This window comes from Oncorhynchus mykiss, chromosome 7, assembly GCF_057628025.1.
Source record: "Oncorhynchus mykiss isolate SJ-2025 chromosome 7, ASM5762802v1, whole genome shotgun sequence".
In the NCBI taxonomy this organism is placed as follows: Eukaryota; Metazoa; Chordata; class Actinopteri; order Salmoniformes; family Salmonidae; genus Oncorhynchus; species Oncorhynchus mykiss.
Window position 1 is genome coordinate 63,931,675 of NC_143028.1, and position 17,262 is coordinate 63,948,936.

At 47.0% G+C, this 17,262-nt stretch overlaps 1 protein-coding gene across 38 annotated transcripts in view; it reads right to left on the reverse strand.

The window, feature by feature from the left end:
- The window catches only part of LOC110528361 (neurofascin), a 131,628-nt gene that overhangs the window by 38,860 nt on the left and 75,506 nt on the right, over positions 1–17,262 (reverse strand). For all 38 annotated transcript variants that reach the window (XR_016497386.1, XM_090241714.1, XM_036983948.2 and 35 more), the window contains 8 exons: positions 12,498–12,694; positions 11,920–12,042; positions 10,048–10,218; positions 2,153–2,267; positions 1,781–1,962; positions 1,534–1,671; positions 1,189–1,332; positions 957–1,068 (listed from right to left, as the gene is read on the reverse strand). Coding sequence is in view for 37 of the 38 variants with exons in the window: in XM_090241714.1 (XP_090097840.1) it covers positions 957–1,068; positions 1,189–1,332; positions 1,534–1,671; positions 1,781–1,962; positions 2,153–2,267; positions 10,048–10,218; positions 11,920–12,042; positions 12,498–12,694 (1,182 nt within the window). In the remaining variant the exon portion in view is untranslated. The remainder of the gene's footprint in view (positions 1–956; positions 1,069–1,188; positions 1,333–1,533; positions 1,672–1,780; positions 1,963–2,152; positions 2,268–10,047; positions 10,219–11,919; positions 12,043–12,497; positions 12,695–17,262) is intronic.

A 17,262-nucleotide genomic window follows, 5' to 3' on the forward strand; every position in this document is an offset into this window, starting at 1 on the left:
ACTGTTTTAGCGCCCCCGCCAATTCGTTGATATATATGTTGAAGAGGGTGGGGCTTAAGCTGTCTCCCTGTCTCACCTCACGGCCCCGTGGAAAGAAATGTGTGTTTTTTGCCCATTTTAACTGCACATTTGTTGTTTGTGTACATTGATTTTATGTCTTATGTTTTTCCCCCAACACCACTTTCCATCAATTTGTATAGCAGACTCTCATGCCAAATTGAGTCAAAGGCTTTTTTGAAATCAGCAAAGCATGAGAATACTTTGCCTTTGTTTTGGCTTGTTTGTTCGTCAATTAGGGTGTGCAGGGTGAATACGTGGTCTGTCATATGGTAATTTGGTAAAAAGCCAATTTGACATTTGCTCAGTATATTGTTTTCACTGAGGAAATGTACAAGTCTGCTGTTAATGATAATGCAGAGGATTTTCCCAAAGTTACTGTTGACGCATACGCCAAGGTAGTTATTGCAGTCAAATGTGTCTCCACTTTTGTGGATTGGGGTGATCAGTCCTTGGTTCCAAATATTGGGGAAGATGCCAGAGCTAAGGATGTTGTTAAAGAGTTTAAGTACAGCCAATTGGAATTTGATGTTTTTATATTTTATCATTTCATTTCATTGATGTTACCATCAACACCGCAGGCCTCTCTGGGTTGGAGGGTTTGTATTTTGTCCTGTAGTTCCTTCAATGTAATTGGAGAATCCAGTGGGTTCTGGTAGTCTTTAATAGTTGACTCTATGACTTGTATTTGATCATGTATATGTTTTTGCTGTTTGTTCTTTGTTGTAGGGCCAAAAAGATTGGAGAAGTGGTTTACATATACTGTACATCCCCATATATTCTCTACCTGCGTCTATCTTTCCACACTCATCAGTATATGTAGTTTAGCTTTTGTGTGGACCACAGGAAGAGTAGCTGTTGCACGACAGCTAATGGGGATCCAAATAAAGTAAACTCACCAACGTAGCTCAGGAAGTGGCGAGCCAAAGAAGGGACAGTCCAGGAAGGTTCTGTTGTTCTCTATCACCTTTATTAGCTGGTTCTTAGCACCAAGCATCCTGGGAGCCATGTCTAGAGAGAGAGAGAGAGAGAGAGAGAGGAAGAGAGAGAGAAACAATTGACATATTTAGTCCTATAGCTTCATCACTCATCATCATAATCATCGTCTTCATCACCACTCCCTCTCTTTACCCAATATGCTGACGAAAGCGTTGGCCAGCAGGTAACCATGGTGATTGGAGGCGTTACATTGGTACACAGCGCTGCTGCCGATCTGAACAGAGTGAAAGATGATGGTGTCACCTACCACCGATCTTCTGGTGTTGGGCAGGGAGCCTGGGAGACGGGGAGAGAGGTAGAGGGCAGAGGGAGAGAAAGGGGGGAGAGAAGATAGAAGAGAAAGAACAGAGGGATGTAAATAGTCAAAACTGGTTGTCAATAGAAATGCTGATTTGAGTTTGTTTATCCAGATGGTACTCTATGTCCATGTCCACAGCAGGGTGATAATTGATGTTGAATGGGTTGTGAAGGACTCACTATTTCTCTCCATAGGCTCTCCGTTGACCAGCCACTGGATGAGTGGTTTGGGGTTCCCATTGGCCCGACACACCAGGCGACTGCTCTCATCCGGTGCTAACACCAGGTTGAACGGCTTGTCCAGCCAATAGGGAGCCGCTGTTGGGTTCAAGAGATGCCATTGGTCAGAAGGTCAACCACAAAGATCAACATACAGACACACACACACACACGTGCCAGACACAGAAAACACCTCCTCGGTGTATACCTTTAACCTGGACGAAGATGGAGTGTCGGATGCTTCCTATCTGATTGTTGGCCATACACATGTACTCCCCTGCGTCCTCCTCTGACACGCTGTCAATACGCAGAGTCTTATTGAAGTTGTCTAGCTTCACCTTCTGGTTCAGGTCTCCTCCCTTCTTAAACCACTTTATACTGGGGGTGGGACTGAGAGGGATAGGGAGAGAGTGGGTGAGGGGGGGAAAGGGTAAATTGGGAGTGAGATTGGGTGTTATTTTTCTTGAGAAAATATTAATGTGTGTGTGTGTGTGTTGGGTGTTATTTTTCTTGAGAAAAGTATTAATGTGTGTGTGTGTGTGTGTGTGTGTGTGTGTGCTTGAGTATTTCATTCACTCACACTCCAGCAGCGATACACTCCAGCTGTAGTTTTTGTCCTCTCAGCACCATCATCCTTGAGCTGTCAGTCCCCGTAGGGGAGAGGAAGTTAGGGGGAGTCTCTGCTACCTTACGACCTGGGAACAGGAGAGGAAGTTAGGGGGGTCTCTGCTACCTAACGACCTGGGAACAGGAGAGGAAGTTAGGGGGGTCTCTGCTACCTAACGACCTGGGAACAGGAGAGGAAGTTAGGGGGGTCTCTGCTACCTTACGACCTGGGGACAGGAGAGGAAGTTAGGGTAGTCTCTGCTACCTTACGACCTGGTGACAGGAAATGAAGTTAGGGAGGTCTCTGCTACCTAACGACCTGGGGACAGGAGAAGAAGTTAGGGGGGTCTCTGCTACCTTACGACCTGGGGACAGGAGAGGAAGTTAGGGGGGTCTCTGCTACCTAACGACCTGGGGACTGAAGAGGAAGTTAGGAGGTTCTCTGCTACCTTACGACCTGGGGACAGGAAAGGAAGTTAGGAGGTTCTCTGCTACCTTACGACCTGGGGACAGGAGAGGAAGATAGGGGGGTCTCTGCTACCTAACGACCTGGGGACAGGAGAGGAAGTTAGGGGTGTCTCTGCTACCTTACGACCTGGGGACAGGAGAGGAAGTTAGGGAGGTCTCTGCTACCTAACGACCTGGGGACAGGAGAAGAAGTTAGGGGGGTCTCTGCTACCTAACGACCTGGGGACAGGAGAGGAAGTTAGGGGGGATCTCTGCTACCTAACGACCTGGGGACAGGAGAAGAAGTTAGGGGTGTCTCTGCTATCTTACGACCTGGGGACAGGAGAGGAAATTAGGGGGTCTCTGCTACCTTACGACCTGGGGACAGGAGAGGAAGTTAGGGGGTCTCTGCTACCTTACGAACTGGGGACAGGAGAGGAAGGGGTTAACACACAAACCACCATGATCACACCCACACTAAATATTCAACACATTCACCTTTATCCAAATTCTAATCAAACACAATCATTGGAGTTTATGTTTATTCCAAAACTCACTTCCGACACCATAAGTGTACAAGCTCCTTATAAGGATAAGAGACAAATGAAAACAAATTGGTTTATTATGTTCATGCTTCTATGTCAGCATCTCCGCCAAGCAAACGGATTAAACAGCTAATCTACATCCGTAGAATGTCCTCATCCATCTCTTTATGCCGCCCCACATAGCATTGGCTGGTTTTCCTGTTGGTTTCCGCAGCCAGATCAACCTGCTAGCTGTTCCTTTGTCTGTCAACTCCCATGGAGTGCCATTTAAACCAGAGGAGAAAGAAAAACAACAATGTTGATCTCTGACTTTCAGTCCGCCAGAGAAAAGAGACTACACAGAAAACATACTGTTTCTTCTTTTATTTTATTTCCTTTCTTCTAAGGAAATCGTTTGATCTTGCTGAGATCATAAATGTACGTTCGTAAATTTCAGTGACATGCTTCATATAAGAACACCCCCGCAGGGCTTAGGCATTAGGCTGGTGATGTTAAATCACTGACGTTTTCCCCTGCCAACATTTGGATCCTTTCCAGAACCTTCTGCGCTCTAAGTAGGGTTCAGGGTTAAAAGGATTTATCCTCTTGAAGATAATGTATAAGAAATGTTGTACTGCGTCATGAAGGGAGGTTACACATAGATCAGTGGCAACACTTGTGGCTGTGAGCTGCTTATTTGTTTGTTGAGTTTTAAGGACAGAAAAGTGTGTGCTATTGGTGGGATAACTCATACATTTCATATCACAGTCACATATAACACTAACACACATATAACACTACTACTATAACCCTCAAAATTGATACTGTTTCTTCTTTCTAAAGCTTCTAAACACTATGATGCTGTTTCCTCTTTCTAAAGCTTCTAAACACTATGATGCTGTTTCCTCTTTCTAAAGCTTCTAAACACTATGATGCTGTTTCCTCTTTCTAAAGCTTCTAAACACTATGATGCTGTTTCCTCTTTCTAAAGCTTCTAAACACTATGATGCTGTTTCCTCTTTCTAAAGCTTCTAAACACTATGATGCTGTTTCCTCTTTCTAAAGCTTCTAAACATGATGATGCTGTTTCCTCTTTCTAAAGCTTCTAAACACTATGATGCTGTTTCCTCTTTCTAAAGCTTCTAAACACTATGATGCTGTTTCCTCTTTCTATAGCTTCTAAACACTATGATGCTGTTTCCTCTTTCTAAAGCTTCTAAACACTATGATGCTGTTTCCTCTTTCTAAAGCTTCTAAACACTATGATGCTGTTTCCTCTTTCTAAAGCTTCTAAACACTATGATGCTGTTTCCTCTTTCTAAAGCTTCTAAACACTAGGATGCTGTTTCCTCTTTCTAAAGCTTCTAAACACTATGATACTGTTTCCTCTTTCTAAAGCTTCTAAACACTATGATGCTGTTTCCTCTTTCTAAAGCTTCTAAACACTATGATGCTGTTTCCTCTTTCTAAAGCTTCTAAACACTATGATGCTGTTTCCTCTTTCTAAAGCTTCTAAACACTATGATGCTGTTTCCTCTTTCTAAAGCTTCTAAACATGATGATGCTGTTTCCTCTTTCTAAAGCTTCTAAACACTATGATGCTGTTTCCTCTTTCTAAAGCTTCTAAACACTATGATAATGTTTCCTCTTTCTAAAGCTTCTAAACACTATGATGCTGTTTCCTCTTTCTAAAGCTTCTAAACACTATGATGCTGTTTCCTCTTTCTAAAGCTTCTAAACACTATGATGCTGTTTCCTCTTTCTAAAGCTTCTAAACACTATGATGCTGTTTCCTCTTTCTAAAGCTTCTAAACATGATGATGCTGTTTCCTCTTTCTAAAGCTTCTAAACACTATGATGCTGTTTCCTCTTTCTATAGCTTCTAAACACTATGATGCTGTTTCCTCTTTCTATAGCTTCTAAACACTATGATACTGTTTCCTCTTTCTAAAGCTTCTAAACACTATGATGCTGTTTCCTCTTTCTAAAGCTTCTAAACACTATGATGCTGTTTCCTCTTTCTATAGCTTCTAAACACTATGCTGTTTCCTCTTTCTAAAGCTTCTAAACACTATGATGCTGTTTCCTCTTTCTAAAGCTTCTAAACACTATGATGCTGTTTCCTCTTTCTAAAGCTTCTAAACACTATGATGCTGTTTCCTCTTTCTAAAGCTTCTAAACACTATGATGCTGTTTCCTCTTTCTATAGCTTCTAAACACTATGATGCTGTTTCCTCTTTCTAAAGCTTCTAAACACTATGATACTGTTTCCTCTTTCTAAAGCTTCTAAACACTATGATGCTGTTTCCTCTTTCTAAAGCTTCTAAACACTATGATGCTGTTTCCTCTTTCTATAGCTTCTAAACACTATGATGCTGTTTCCTCTTTCTAAAGCTTCTAAACATGATGATGCTGTTTCCTCTTTCTAAAGCTTCTAAACACTATGATGCTGTTTCCTCTTTCTATAGCTTCTAAACACTATGATGCTGTTTCCTCTTTCTATAGCTTCTAAACACTATGATGCTGTTTCCTCTTTCTATAGCTTCTAAACACTATGATGCTGTTTCCTCTTTCTAAAGCTTCTAAACACTATGATGCTGTTTCCTCTTTCTAAAGCTTCTAAACATGATGATGCTGTTTCCTCTTTCTAAAGCTTCTAAACACTATGATGCTGTTTCCTCTTTCTATAGCTTCTAAACACTATGATGCTGTTTCCTCTTTCTATAGCTTCTAAACACTATGATACTGTTTCCTCTTTCTAAAGCTTCTAAACACTATGATGCTGTTTCCTCTTTCTAAAGCTTCTAAACACTATGATGCTGTTTCCTCTTTCTATAGCTTCTAAACACTATGATGCTGTTTCCTCTTTCTAAAGCTTCTAAACACTATGATGCTGTTTCCTCTTTCTAAAGCTTCTAAACACTATGATGCTGTTTCCTCTTTCTAAAGCTTCTAAACACTATGATGCTGTTTCCTCTTTCTAAAGCTTCTAAACACTATGATGCTGTTTCCTCTTTCTAAAGCTTCTAAACACTATGATGCTGTTTCCTCTTTCTAAAGCTTCTAAACACTATGATGCTGTTTCCTCTTTCTATAGCTTCTAAACACTATGATGCTGTTTTGAATCCTTTCTAGTGCAGATTTAGTTCCCTTTTTCTGAAGTGTCTTAATGTTTATCATTGTTCTATGTATTTCATCATTTGCCATTTTAGACTGTTTTGACAGGCATTGTCAAGCACAGTGTTCAAACCACCATCAGTAACTGGATATTGAACTGCAAGAACTGATGTTTCTGCTGCACTTGCCTCTTCCATTGACGATCATGTGTGGGATTTTTTACCTTTGTTTAACTAGGCGAGTCAGTTAAGAACAAATTCTTATTTTCAATGACGGCCCAGGAACAGTGGGTTAGCTGCCTGTTCAGGGGCAGAACGACAGATTTGTACCTTGTCAGCTCGGGGCTTTGAACAACACAAGAGCTCAGCTTTAAGTTAACTACTTTTCATAGTTTCATTACACAGTCATGGTGTTTTCAGACTTTCTATTTTAACAGTGTGACCCAACGCCCTATTGAGACACCTTATGTTGGTGTTACCTTCATTTTGGCTGTTACCTGTATGCACGCCATCACTGTGACAAGTAGCTATGGTGACATTATAGCCATGGCAACGTGCAGCCATGGCAAAGTGTAGCCAATAGCCACCCTTAATCAATATCCTCCCATGGTGCACTGAGACCCGAGAAGAAAACTAGGCCTGGCCCCTAGGGACAAGCTTACTACCACGTGTGCACGCGCATGTACATGTGTGTAAGAGATACTCATTATGACAGGTGGTGCAGCATCCCCTATGCTCGCTCTCTGTGTGTGAACACGCATGTGTGTACATTTGCATCTGCATGCTTATAATAATGAATGAACGAACAATGAATCATCAACACAAATGATCTTATTTGCATGCATGATTTAGGATAATCCCTGTTTACTCAGCCTATCTCTTACATGACCTTCCCATAGGGGTTTAGTTGGGGGCTTTCCCCATTCTGTCCTTATGAGAGTCCCCTCACATGCCATCACTCCCAGGTCTACTCCCCAAGGCCAGGGCAGTAAGAACATATGCCACTGGTTCCCCTTCTGGCTATGGGCTGACTGTGGAATGGACTTGGGTTTTATGATACACAGGAGGAGAGGAGAAGCTTTACTCTGTACAATCCTCCAAGTGATGGTGTGTGTGTGTGTGTGTGTGTGTGTGAAACTGTGGGGGAGGGCCAATGGGGAGAGACCAAGGGGGATGTATTTTAGGAAGAGAAGCCCTTTCTAACCCCCTCTTAGACTGCTACAGTGCCCCAGGGAGATTCCCCAAAGCTCTACTGTCAGATCTGACTTAGTTTGGAGAGGCTCTAAGTCTAAGGGCATGCTTGACATTGGTTGAGTTAAGGGACAACCTCAATTGGCCTATTGTCAGAGTTACTGCATATGCAATGAGTCAGCTTCTGAAAGAGAAGGATTTGCAAGGATAAAGGACCTTATGGGCAATCAACCCCATGTTATATTTTGCCTGTGAGAGGTATTGGTTAGTGTGAGTGTCATCAGGGTGTGTAAATAATAAAACATGCTACACTTGAATTCAATTCAGTTTAGCTGGCTGGTTAGCAGGCCAAGGTTAAGGTTTATGTGCTTGCTATTGAAGGACTATATCAGTCTGGAAATAATGTTAACAGTATTGAAAGAAAAGCCATTGAGCGGACAGATTAGCAGGCTAGGCTATGATGCTAGCTGTGTTAGCTAGCTGTGTTGTTAACAGATCCATTGCAAGTTAGCATTAGCAGGCTAGGCTACGTGGCTAGCTGTTTAGGATGATGACCGGGTACTGCTGGGGGTGAAGAGTGGGGGGTAACTGGAAGTGTGTGTGTCTGGACTGACCACCATATGGGTCAGTGGAGTTGACAGAGGAAGTGTCGTTATACGGCTTCTCTGAAAAAACACACACAGGGCTGTCAGCATGCAGAACACACACACACACACACACACACGGCTGTAAGGATGAAAACACACGCACAGAGACACTCCAGTACATACACATTCACATGCATATAATGTAAATAAAATGCACTTTCAACAAAAACATTTACAGAGGGGTTGATTTCCAGTTCCAAGAGAGCTAGCTGTAAGAATGGATGGGCACTGAGCACCAAGCAGCTTCTCCCCTGCGTCAGGAATGAGCACTGAGCACCGAGCAGCTTCTCCCCTGCGTCAGGAATGAGCACTGAGCATCGAGCAGCTTCTCACCTGCGTCAGGAATGAGCACTGAGCACCAAGCAGCTTCTCCCCTGCGTCAGAAATGAGCACTGAGCATCGAGCAGCTTCTCACCTGCGTCAGGAATGAGCACTGAGCACCAAGCAGCTTCTCCCCTGCGTCAGAAATGAGCACTGAGCATCGAGCAGCTTCTCACCTGCGTCAGGAATGAGCACTGAGCACCAAGCAGCTTCTCCCCTGCGTCAGAAATGAGCACTGAGCACCGAGCAGCTTCTCCCCTGCGTCAGGAATGAGCACTGAGCACCGAGCAGCTTCTCCCCTGCGTCAGGAATGAGCACTGAGCACCAAGTAGCTTCTCCCCTGCGTCAGGAATGAGCACTGAGCACCGAGCAGCTTCTCCCCTGCGTCAGGAATGAGCACTGAGCAGCTTCTCCCCTGCGTCAGGAATGAGCACTGAGCACCAAGCAGCTTCTCCCCTCCGTCAGGAATGAGCACTGAGCACCAAGCAGCTTCTCCCCTGCGTCAGAAATGAGCACTGAGCACCGAGCAGCTTCTCCCCTGCGTCAGGAATGAGCACTGAGCACCGAGCAGCTTCTCCCCTGCGTCAGGAATGAGCACTGAGCACCGAGCAGCTTCTCCCCTGCGTCAGGAATGAGCACTGAGCACCAAGCAGCTTCTCCCCTGCGTCAGGAATGAGCACTGAGCAGCTTCTCCCCTGCGTCAGGAATGACCACTGAGCACCAAGCAGCTTCTCCCCTGCGTCAGAAATGAGCACTGAGCACCAAGCAGCTTCTCCCCTGCGTCAGAAATGAGCACTGAGCACCGAGCAGCTTCTCCCCTGCGTCAGGAATGAGCACTGAGCACCGAGCAGCTTCTCCCCTGCGTCAGGAATGAGCACTGAGCACCGAGCAGCTTCTCCCCTGCGTCAGGAATGAGCACTGAGCAGCTTCTCCCCTGCGTCAGGAATGAGCACTGAGCAGCTTCTCCCCTGCGTCAGAAATGATCACTGAGCAGCTTCTCCCCTGTGTCAGAAATGATCACTGAGCACCAAGCAGCTTCTCCCCTGCGTCAGGAATGAGCACTGAGCACCAAGCAGCTTCTCCCCTGCGTAAGAAATGAGCACTGAGCACCGAGCAGCTTCTCCCCTGCGTCAGGAATGAGCACTGAGCAGCTTCTCCCCTGTGTCAGAAATGAGCACTGAGCACCAAGCAGCTTCTCCCCTGCGTCAGGAATGAGCACTGAGCAGCTTCTCCCCTGTGTCAGAAATGAGCACTGAGCAGCTTTCTCCCCTGCGTCAGAAAAAGAGAAATGTCAACTTCTTACAGACAGATGGGCACTGTGGAGAATTCCTGTCAGGGACAATTGTGGCAGAGCTGGAGGAGCGAACACAACAGCACACACTGAGGAACAAAGGAGAAAGTCCTGGTAAAATAACATCCTGTACATGTCATGGCCATGGCCACCACTAGAGGGGGACATCTCATATTTCATGTGAGACATGCAGGTTGACCATACAATAGATGATACAATAGATGATCCTATTCATACACAGCGATAGAACATGACTACATTCAAAGACTTTTGGTTGGTGTGTGTGTGTGTGTGTGTGTGTGTGTGTGTGTGTGTGTGTGTAGCCTACTTACTGGTCTGCACTTTGAGTGTGAAGGGGTTCTTCTGCTGGATGGTGTGTGTGAAGAGGAAGCGGGCGTTGCAGCTGTAGTCTGTGTGCGAGTCTTTAGCCAGAACATTAGAGAAATACAGATCTCCATTCAGACCCATGGACACACGCCTATCTTGGGTTATAGACATCATGGCTGTGGAGGGAGAGAAGGACAGAGGGAGGGAGGGGGAGAGGGAGGATTGGAGTGAGGGAAAGGAGAGAGGGAGAGAGAGAGAGAATGGAGGCGGTAGAGAGAGAGGAAGGAGGGAGGGAGAGATGAGAGAAGGAGAGGTAATGATGGGGGATCAAAGAGAGGGAGAGAGAGAGGTAAATATGGGGGAGAATGAAGGGAGAGGGAGTGAGTGAGAAAGATCTTAAATCATTTAGACTGTATGCTTCATAATGGACCATAACATGATCTAATTTCAGAGGCATCCACTAGACTGGCCAAGTGGAGTAGCCTACATCTCATGTGACTTGAAAAACAGAGTCAGTCCCAACCAGATAGATAAAGATCAAATAGATGTTACCCTTTAAACTCTAACTGTAGTCTGGTCTCATTGGCTTAAACTCCTAACTAGACTGGACCTGAGCTGAGTGTATGTAACGTGTAACAGAGTACCAGCAGTGTTAGGACACAGAGGTCTATAGCTGGCCCCACTGGCTACAATATATCCTAACTAGGATTCTATATCTATGGTGCCAGCTAGGTCAGCTCTAGTGTTGTCATCCTCTGTGATGATGTAGCACTGGGACTGGGACTTGTCACTCTGGGGCTCTGTGTTAATGTTAACTCCTAACACACAAAGATGCTCCCGACAGATGATCACACACTCTGTAACTAAGACGAGTGATAGGGCCAATCTGGTTGTCTTGATGGTGCCGTGGTCCAATCATCCCCCAGCCGGTGGTCAAATGTAGTGGTGGTGTGTAACTGTGACTGGGCAATGTGCCATAATGCTATGATTGCTATTATATACTTGATGTATTATGTTCATAGTGGCCCCATGGCTATAATTAGCCTGGCTAATAAAGATTTAGTGAAGTGAGAGTAGTGAAGTACAGTCCAGAGAGTATAGCGACACCATTAACTGTGAAGGACTACTTCAGTCTGGGCTCTTAAAATGGCTTCTGCCTGCTCTTGGGTTCTGGCCTCAGCTCTTTACCCAGCAGTCAGATAATTACACACACACACACACACACACACATAGAATTACAGTGGGTCAGCAGTAACACACACCACTAGAGAAGAGAGATAGGGATAGAGAGATAGAAAGGAGGGAGCGAGAGAGAGTGAACAAGTGATCAAGCGAGAGAGAGAGAGAGAGAGAGAGAGAGAGAGAGAGAAAGTGAGGATATCTTGAGAGTGAGAGATTTGAAACACTTCCAGACAGAAGAGAGAGAGGGGAGAGAGATCTGGAGGGAGAGAGAGAGAGAGAGAGAGAGAGAGAGAGAGAGAAAGAAAGTGAGGATATCTTGAGAGTGAGAGATTTGAAACACTTCCAGACAGAAGAGAGAGAGGGGAGAGAGAGCAAGAGAGAGAGAGAGAGAGAGCGAGAGCAAGAGAGAGAGAGAGAGAGAGAGAGCGAGAGAGAGAGAGAGAGAGAGAGAGCAAGAGAGAGAGCAAGAGAGAGAGCGAGAGCGAGAGCGAGAGCGAGAGCGAGAGCGAGAGAGAGAGAGAGAGCAGGAGAGAGAGAGGGAGAGAAAAGAAAGCAATAGCATTAAATAGCAAGTGACAGAAGAGCTGAGAGGTCACCTAAGAGGACAAACGACTGGGATAAAGAGGGACAGAAGGACACAGAGGGAGAGGGGGACAGACAGACATAGAGAGAGACAGAGAGAGAGCTAGACTCACCGCTGTTCATCCAGAAGGTGTGTGGAGGGGGCAGGCCTGGAGGAGGGTTACAGGCCAAGACCAGGGAAGAACCCTCACCCACTACTACTGGCTCCAACACCTCCTTGGGCCACAGAGGGGACTCTGACAGAGGGAGGGAGAGAGATATTTAGATGACATGAGATCACAGGAGGCTGCTGAGGGGAGATGGCTCATAATAATGGACTGAACGGAGTAAATGGAATGGAATCAAACACCTGGGAACCATGTGTTCGATGTATTTGATACCATTCCACTGTTTACGCGCCAGTCATTACCACGAGCCCATCCTCTCCGATTAAGGTGCCACCAACCTCCCGTGTATGAGATACTTATTACAAGTCATATTCACTTTATAACATTTCAGAATATAGACTACTGATTTTTGTGTCTATGTCTATATATGTGTGTGTGTGTGTGTGTATATGCGTGTGTGTCAGAGGAAAAGCGGGATACCTAGTCAGTTGTACAACTGAATGCCTTCAACTGAAATGTGTCTTCCTCATTTAATCCATGGGAGTGTGTGTGTGTGCGTGGATGTGAATTAACAGACTCCTCACTGGACACTCGTAGTAGGATCTTGTTGGTCAGCGCCGTTCCAAAGTCATTAGAGGCGAAACACTGGTATTCCCCCTCGTAGTCCTCTGGCCTCCCTCCGCTCCGGAAGCTAATCTCCAGCGTTCCCGAGCGCTTCCGCATCGTCACCCGTGGATCCTTCCCCACGTTGAAGAACTTCCCGTTCCGTCGCCATGAGAACCTGAGTCACCATGGAAACAAAAAGAACATAACAGAACAGGGTCAGAACTACTGCCCCCCCCCCCCCCCCCCCCCCCCCCGCAGCTACTTGCTCAAGCCTCCCCAGCTTGTCCTTTACCCAAATCCAGATAGAGATGTTCTGAAAGAGCTGCAAAACCTGGACCCATACAAATCAGCTGGGCTTGACAATCTGGACCCTCTATTTCTGAAACTATCCGCCGCCATTGTCGCAACCCCTATTACCAGCCTGTTCAACCTCTCTTTCGTTACGTCTGAGATCCCCAAGGATTGAAAAGCTACCGCGGTCATCCCCCTCTTCAAAGGGGGAGACACCCTGGACCCAAACTGTTACAGACCTATATCCATCCTGCCCTGCCTATCTAAGGTCTTCGAAAGCCAAGTCAACAAACAGATCACTGACCATCTCGAATCCCACCATACCTTCTCCACTGTGCAATCTGGTTTCCGAGCCGGTCACGGGGGCACCTCAGCCACGCTCAAGGTACTAAACGATATCATAACCGCCATCAATAAAAGACAGTACTGTGCAGCCGTCTTCATCGACCTGGCCAAAGCTTTCGACTCTGTCAATCATCATATTCTTAATCGGCAGACTCAGTTTCCTCGGTTTTTCTAATGACTGCCTTGCCTGGTTCACCAACTACTTTGCAGACAGAGTTCAGTGTGTCAAATCGGAGGGCATGTTGTCCGGTCCTCTGGCAGACTCTATGGGGGTGCCACAGGGTTCAATTCTCGGGCCGACTCTTTTCTCTGTATATATCAATGATGTTGCTCTAGCTGCGGTCAATTCCCTGATCCACCTTTACGCAGACGACCCCATTCTGTATACTTCTGGCCCTTCCTTTGACACTGTGCTATCTAACCTCCAAACGAGCTTCAATGCCATACAACACTCCTTCCGTGGCCTCCAACTGCTCTTAAACGCTAGTAAAACCAAATGCATGCTTTTCAACCGTTCGCTGCCTGCACCCGCACGCCCGACTAGCATCACCACTCTGGATGGTTCCGACCTAGAATACGTGGACATCTATAAGTACCTAGGTGTCTGGCTAGACTGTAAACTCTCCTTCCAGACTCATATCAAACATCTCCAATCTAAAATCAAATCTAGAGTCGGCTTTCTATTTCGCAACAAAGCCTCCTTCACTCACGCCGCCAAACTTACCCTAGTAAAACTGACTATCCTACCGATCCTCGACTTTGGCGATGTCATCTACAAAATAGCTTCCAATACTCTACTCAGCAAACTGGATGCAGTTTATCACAGTGCCATCTGTTTTGTTACTAAAGCACCTTATAAAAAGCACTGTTTGAGAAGATTCTCCAATTAGAAATGCTTTTACGGCCAGGAGAAAAGGCTTAATTTGTGTCGGTGCAACCACACAAAATGTTTGTTTTTTTCAGAAGCTCTTTTGATTGGTTAACCAATGATGACAGCATGTGGTTGCATAACTGCTAGGGCTGCTATTTTGGAAGGGGATTATAGAGCATGCTTACCGTCATATTTACATAAACTGTATAGTAGAGGAAAAGACTGAAGAGGAGATTAGGGGAGAGGAGAGGTGAAGAGTGGGGAGGAGGAGGACAGGATAGAAGAGGAGATTAGGGGAGAGGAGAGGTGAAGAGTGGAGAGGAGGACAGGGGAGGAGGAGGACAGGATAGAAGAGGAGATTAGGGGAGAGGAGAGGTGAAGAGTGGAGAGGAGGGGAGGAGGAGGACAGGATAGAAGCGGAGATTAGGGGAGAGGAGAGGTGAAGAGTGGAGAGGAGGGGAGGGGAGGAGGAGGACAGGATAGAAGAGGAGATTAGGGGAGAGTAGAGGTGAAGAGTGGAGAGGAGGGGAGGAGGACAGGATAGAAGAGGAGATTAGGGGAGAGGAGAGGTGAAGAGTGGAGAGGAGGGGAGGAGGAGGACAGGATAGAAGAGGAGATTATGGGAGAGGAGCGGTGAAGAGTGGAGAGGAGGGGAGGAGGAGGACAGGATAGAAGAGGAGAGATTAGTGGAGATGAGAGGTGAAGAGTGGAGAGGAGGGGAGGGGAGGAGGAGGACAGGATAGAAGAGGAGATTATGGGAGAGGAGAGGTGAAGAGTGGAGAGGAGGGGAGGAGGAGGACAGGATAGAAGAGGAGAGATTAGGGGAGATGAGAGGTGAAGAGTGGAGAGGAGGGGAGGGGAGGAGGAGGACAGGATAGAAGAGGAGATTAGGGGAGAGGAGAGGTGAAGAGTGGAGAGGAGGGGAGGAGGAGGACAGGATAGAAGAGGAGAGATTAGGGGAGATGAGAGGTGAACAGTGGAGAGGAGGGGAGGGGAGGAGGAGGACAGGATAGAAGAGGAGATTTGTGGAGAGGATAGGTGAAGAGTGGAGAGGAGGGGAGGGGAGGAGGAGGACAGGATAGAAGAGGATATTAGGGGAGATGAGAGGTGAAGAGTGGAGAGGAGGGGAGGGGAGGAGGAGGACAGGATAGAAGAGGAGATTAGTGGAGAGGATAGGTGAACAGTGGAGAGGAGGGGAGGGGAGGAGGAGGACAGGATAGAAGAGGAGATTTGTGGAGAGGATAGGTGAAGAGTGGAGAGGAGGGGAGGGGTGGAGGAGGACAGGATAGAAGAGGAGATTAGGGGAGAGGAGAGGTGAAGAGTGGAGAGGAGGGGAGGAGGAGGACAGGATAGAAGAGGAGAGATTAGGGGAGAGGAGAGGTGAAGAGTGGAGAGGAGAGGAGGGGAGGAGCAGGACAGGATAGAAGAGGAGATTAGGGGAGAGGAGAGGTGAAGTGTGGAGAGGAGGGGAGGAGGAGGACAGGATAGAAGAGGAGAGATTAGGGGAGATGAGAGGTGAAGAGTGGAGAGGAGGGGAGGGAAGGAGCAGGACAGGATAGAAGAGGAGAGATTAGGGGAGAGGAGAGGTGAAGAGTGGAGAGGAGGGGAGGGGAGGAGGAGGACAGGATAGAAGAGGAGATTAGGGGAGAGGAGAGGTGAAGAGTGGAGAGGAGGGGAGGAGGAGGACAGGATAGAAGAGGAGATTTGTGGAGAGGATAGGTGAAGAGTGGAGAGGAGGGGAGGGGAGGAGGAGGACAGGATAGAAGAGGAGAGATTAGGGGAGAGGAGAGGTGAAGAGTGGAGAGGAGAGGAGGGGAGGAGGAGGACAGGATAGAAGAGGAGAGATTAGAGGAGAGGAGAGGTGATGAGTGGAGAGGAGGGGAGGAGGAGGGGAGGACAGGATAGAAGAGGAGATTAGTGGAGAGGAGAGGTGAAGAGTGGAGAGCAGAAGAGGAGTGGATGTGAGAAGACAGCAGAGGAGAGCCCAGTCCCATAGCTCTGTCTGTGGCAGACTATAGAACCAGGGCCGTAGGACCAGAGCTACATCAGGACAATGGCGCACACTCTATATGAGGCTGTGTGGAAGCCAACAGGACTGTGTGGGACTGAATGAGTGATTGATATCTCTTTGAATGATCCATGAGCATAAATAGTCAACTGCATTTTTCTAACACAATTACTTTCCTGGGAAGGAAGAGGGGTGTGTGTGTGCATTGTGTGTATGAGCGGGCATGTGTTTGTGCATTGTGTGTGTATTTGTGTATGCGTGTTTGTGTGCATGTGTAGCAGTGTGTGTGTTGTGAGTGTGTGTAAACCTTCACTGTGTCTCAAAACAAACATAAAGCACCCCTGAATGAGATCACTGTGCTCAGCTGGTCAGAACCACCTTACACAACCACAGGAGACTAAGGGTCTGTCTGTCTGTCTGTCTGTCTGTCTGTCTGTCTGTCTGTCTGTGTCTATGTGTGTTAGTGTGTGTAACCCTGCTCCTGTACGTCTCTCTGGATAAGAACGTTAAATTACTAAAATGTAAATGACTAAAATGTAAATATGTGTGTGTGTGTGCCTTGTCATGTATTATGTTATCTGCTGGAATGAGGGGAGAGGAGGGGGAGTGATGGGAGAGGAGGCAGTAGATGGGAGAGGAGGGGGAGAGCACGGGAATGAGGGAAGAGGAGGGGGAGTGAGAGGGAGAGAGGAGGCGGTTGTGGGGAGAGGACGGGAGTGAGGGGAGAGGAGGGTAAGTGAGAGAGAGAGGAGGCGGTTGTGGGGAGAGGACAGGAGTGAGGGGAGAGGAGGGTAAGTGAGAGAGAGAGGAGGCGGTTGTGGGGAGAGGACAGGAGTGAGGGGAGAGGAGGGTAAGTGAGAGAGAGAGGAGGCGGTTGTGGGGAGAGGACGGGAGTGAGGGGAGAGGAGGGTAAGTGAGAGAGAGAGGAGGCGGTTGTGGGGAGAGGACGGGAGTGAGGGGAGAGTAGGGTAAGTGAGAGAGAGAGGAGGCAGTAGAAGATTGGGGTAGAGGGAACAGGCTGGCATATCAAGTTTTTAGGAGCGGCAGGTAGCCTTGCAGTTATGGGCATTGGGCCAGCAAAGGTCGCTAATTCGAATCCCCGAGCAGGCAAGGTGGTTAACCCCCAACAACAACTGCTCCCCAGGTGTTGATGATGTGGACACCGATTAAGACCCCCCTGCACCTCTCAGATTCAGAGGGGTTGAGTTAAATGCAGAAGAGACATTTC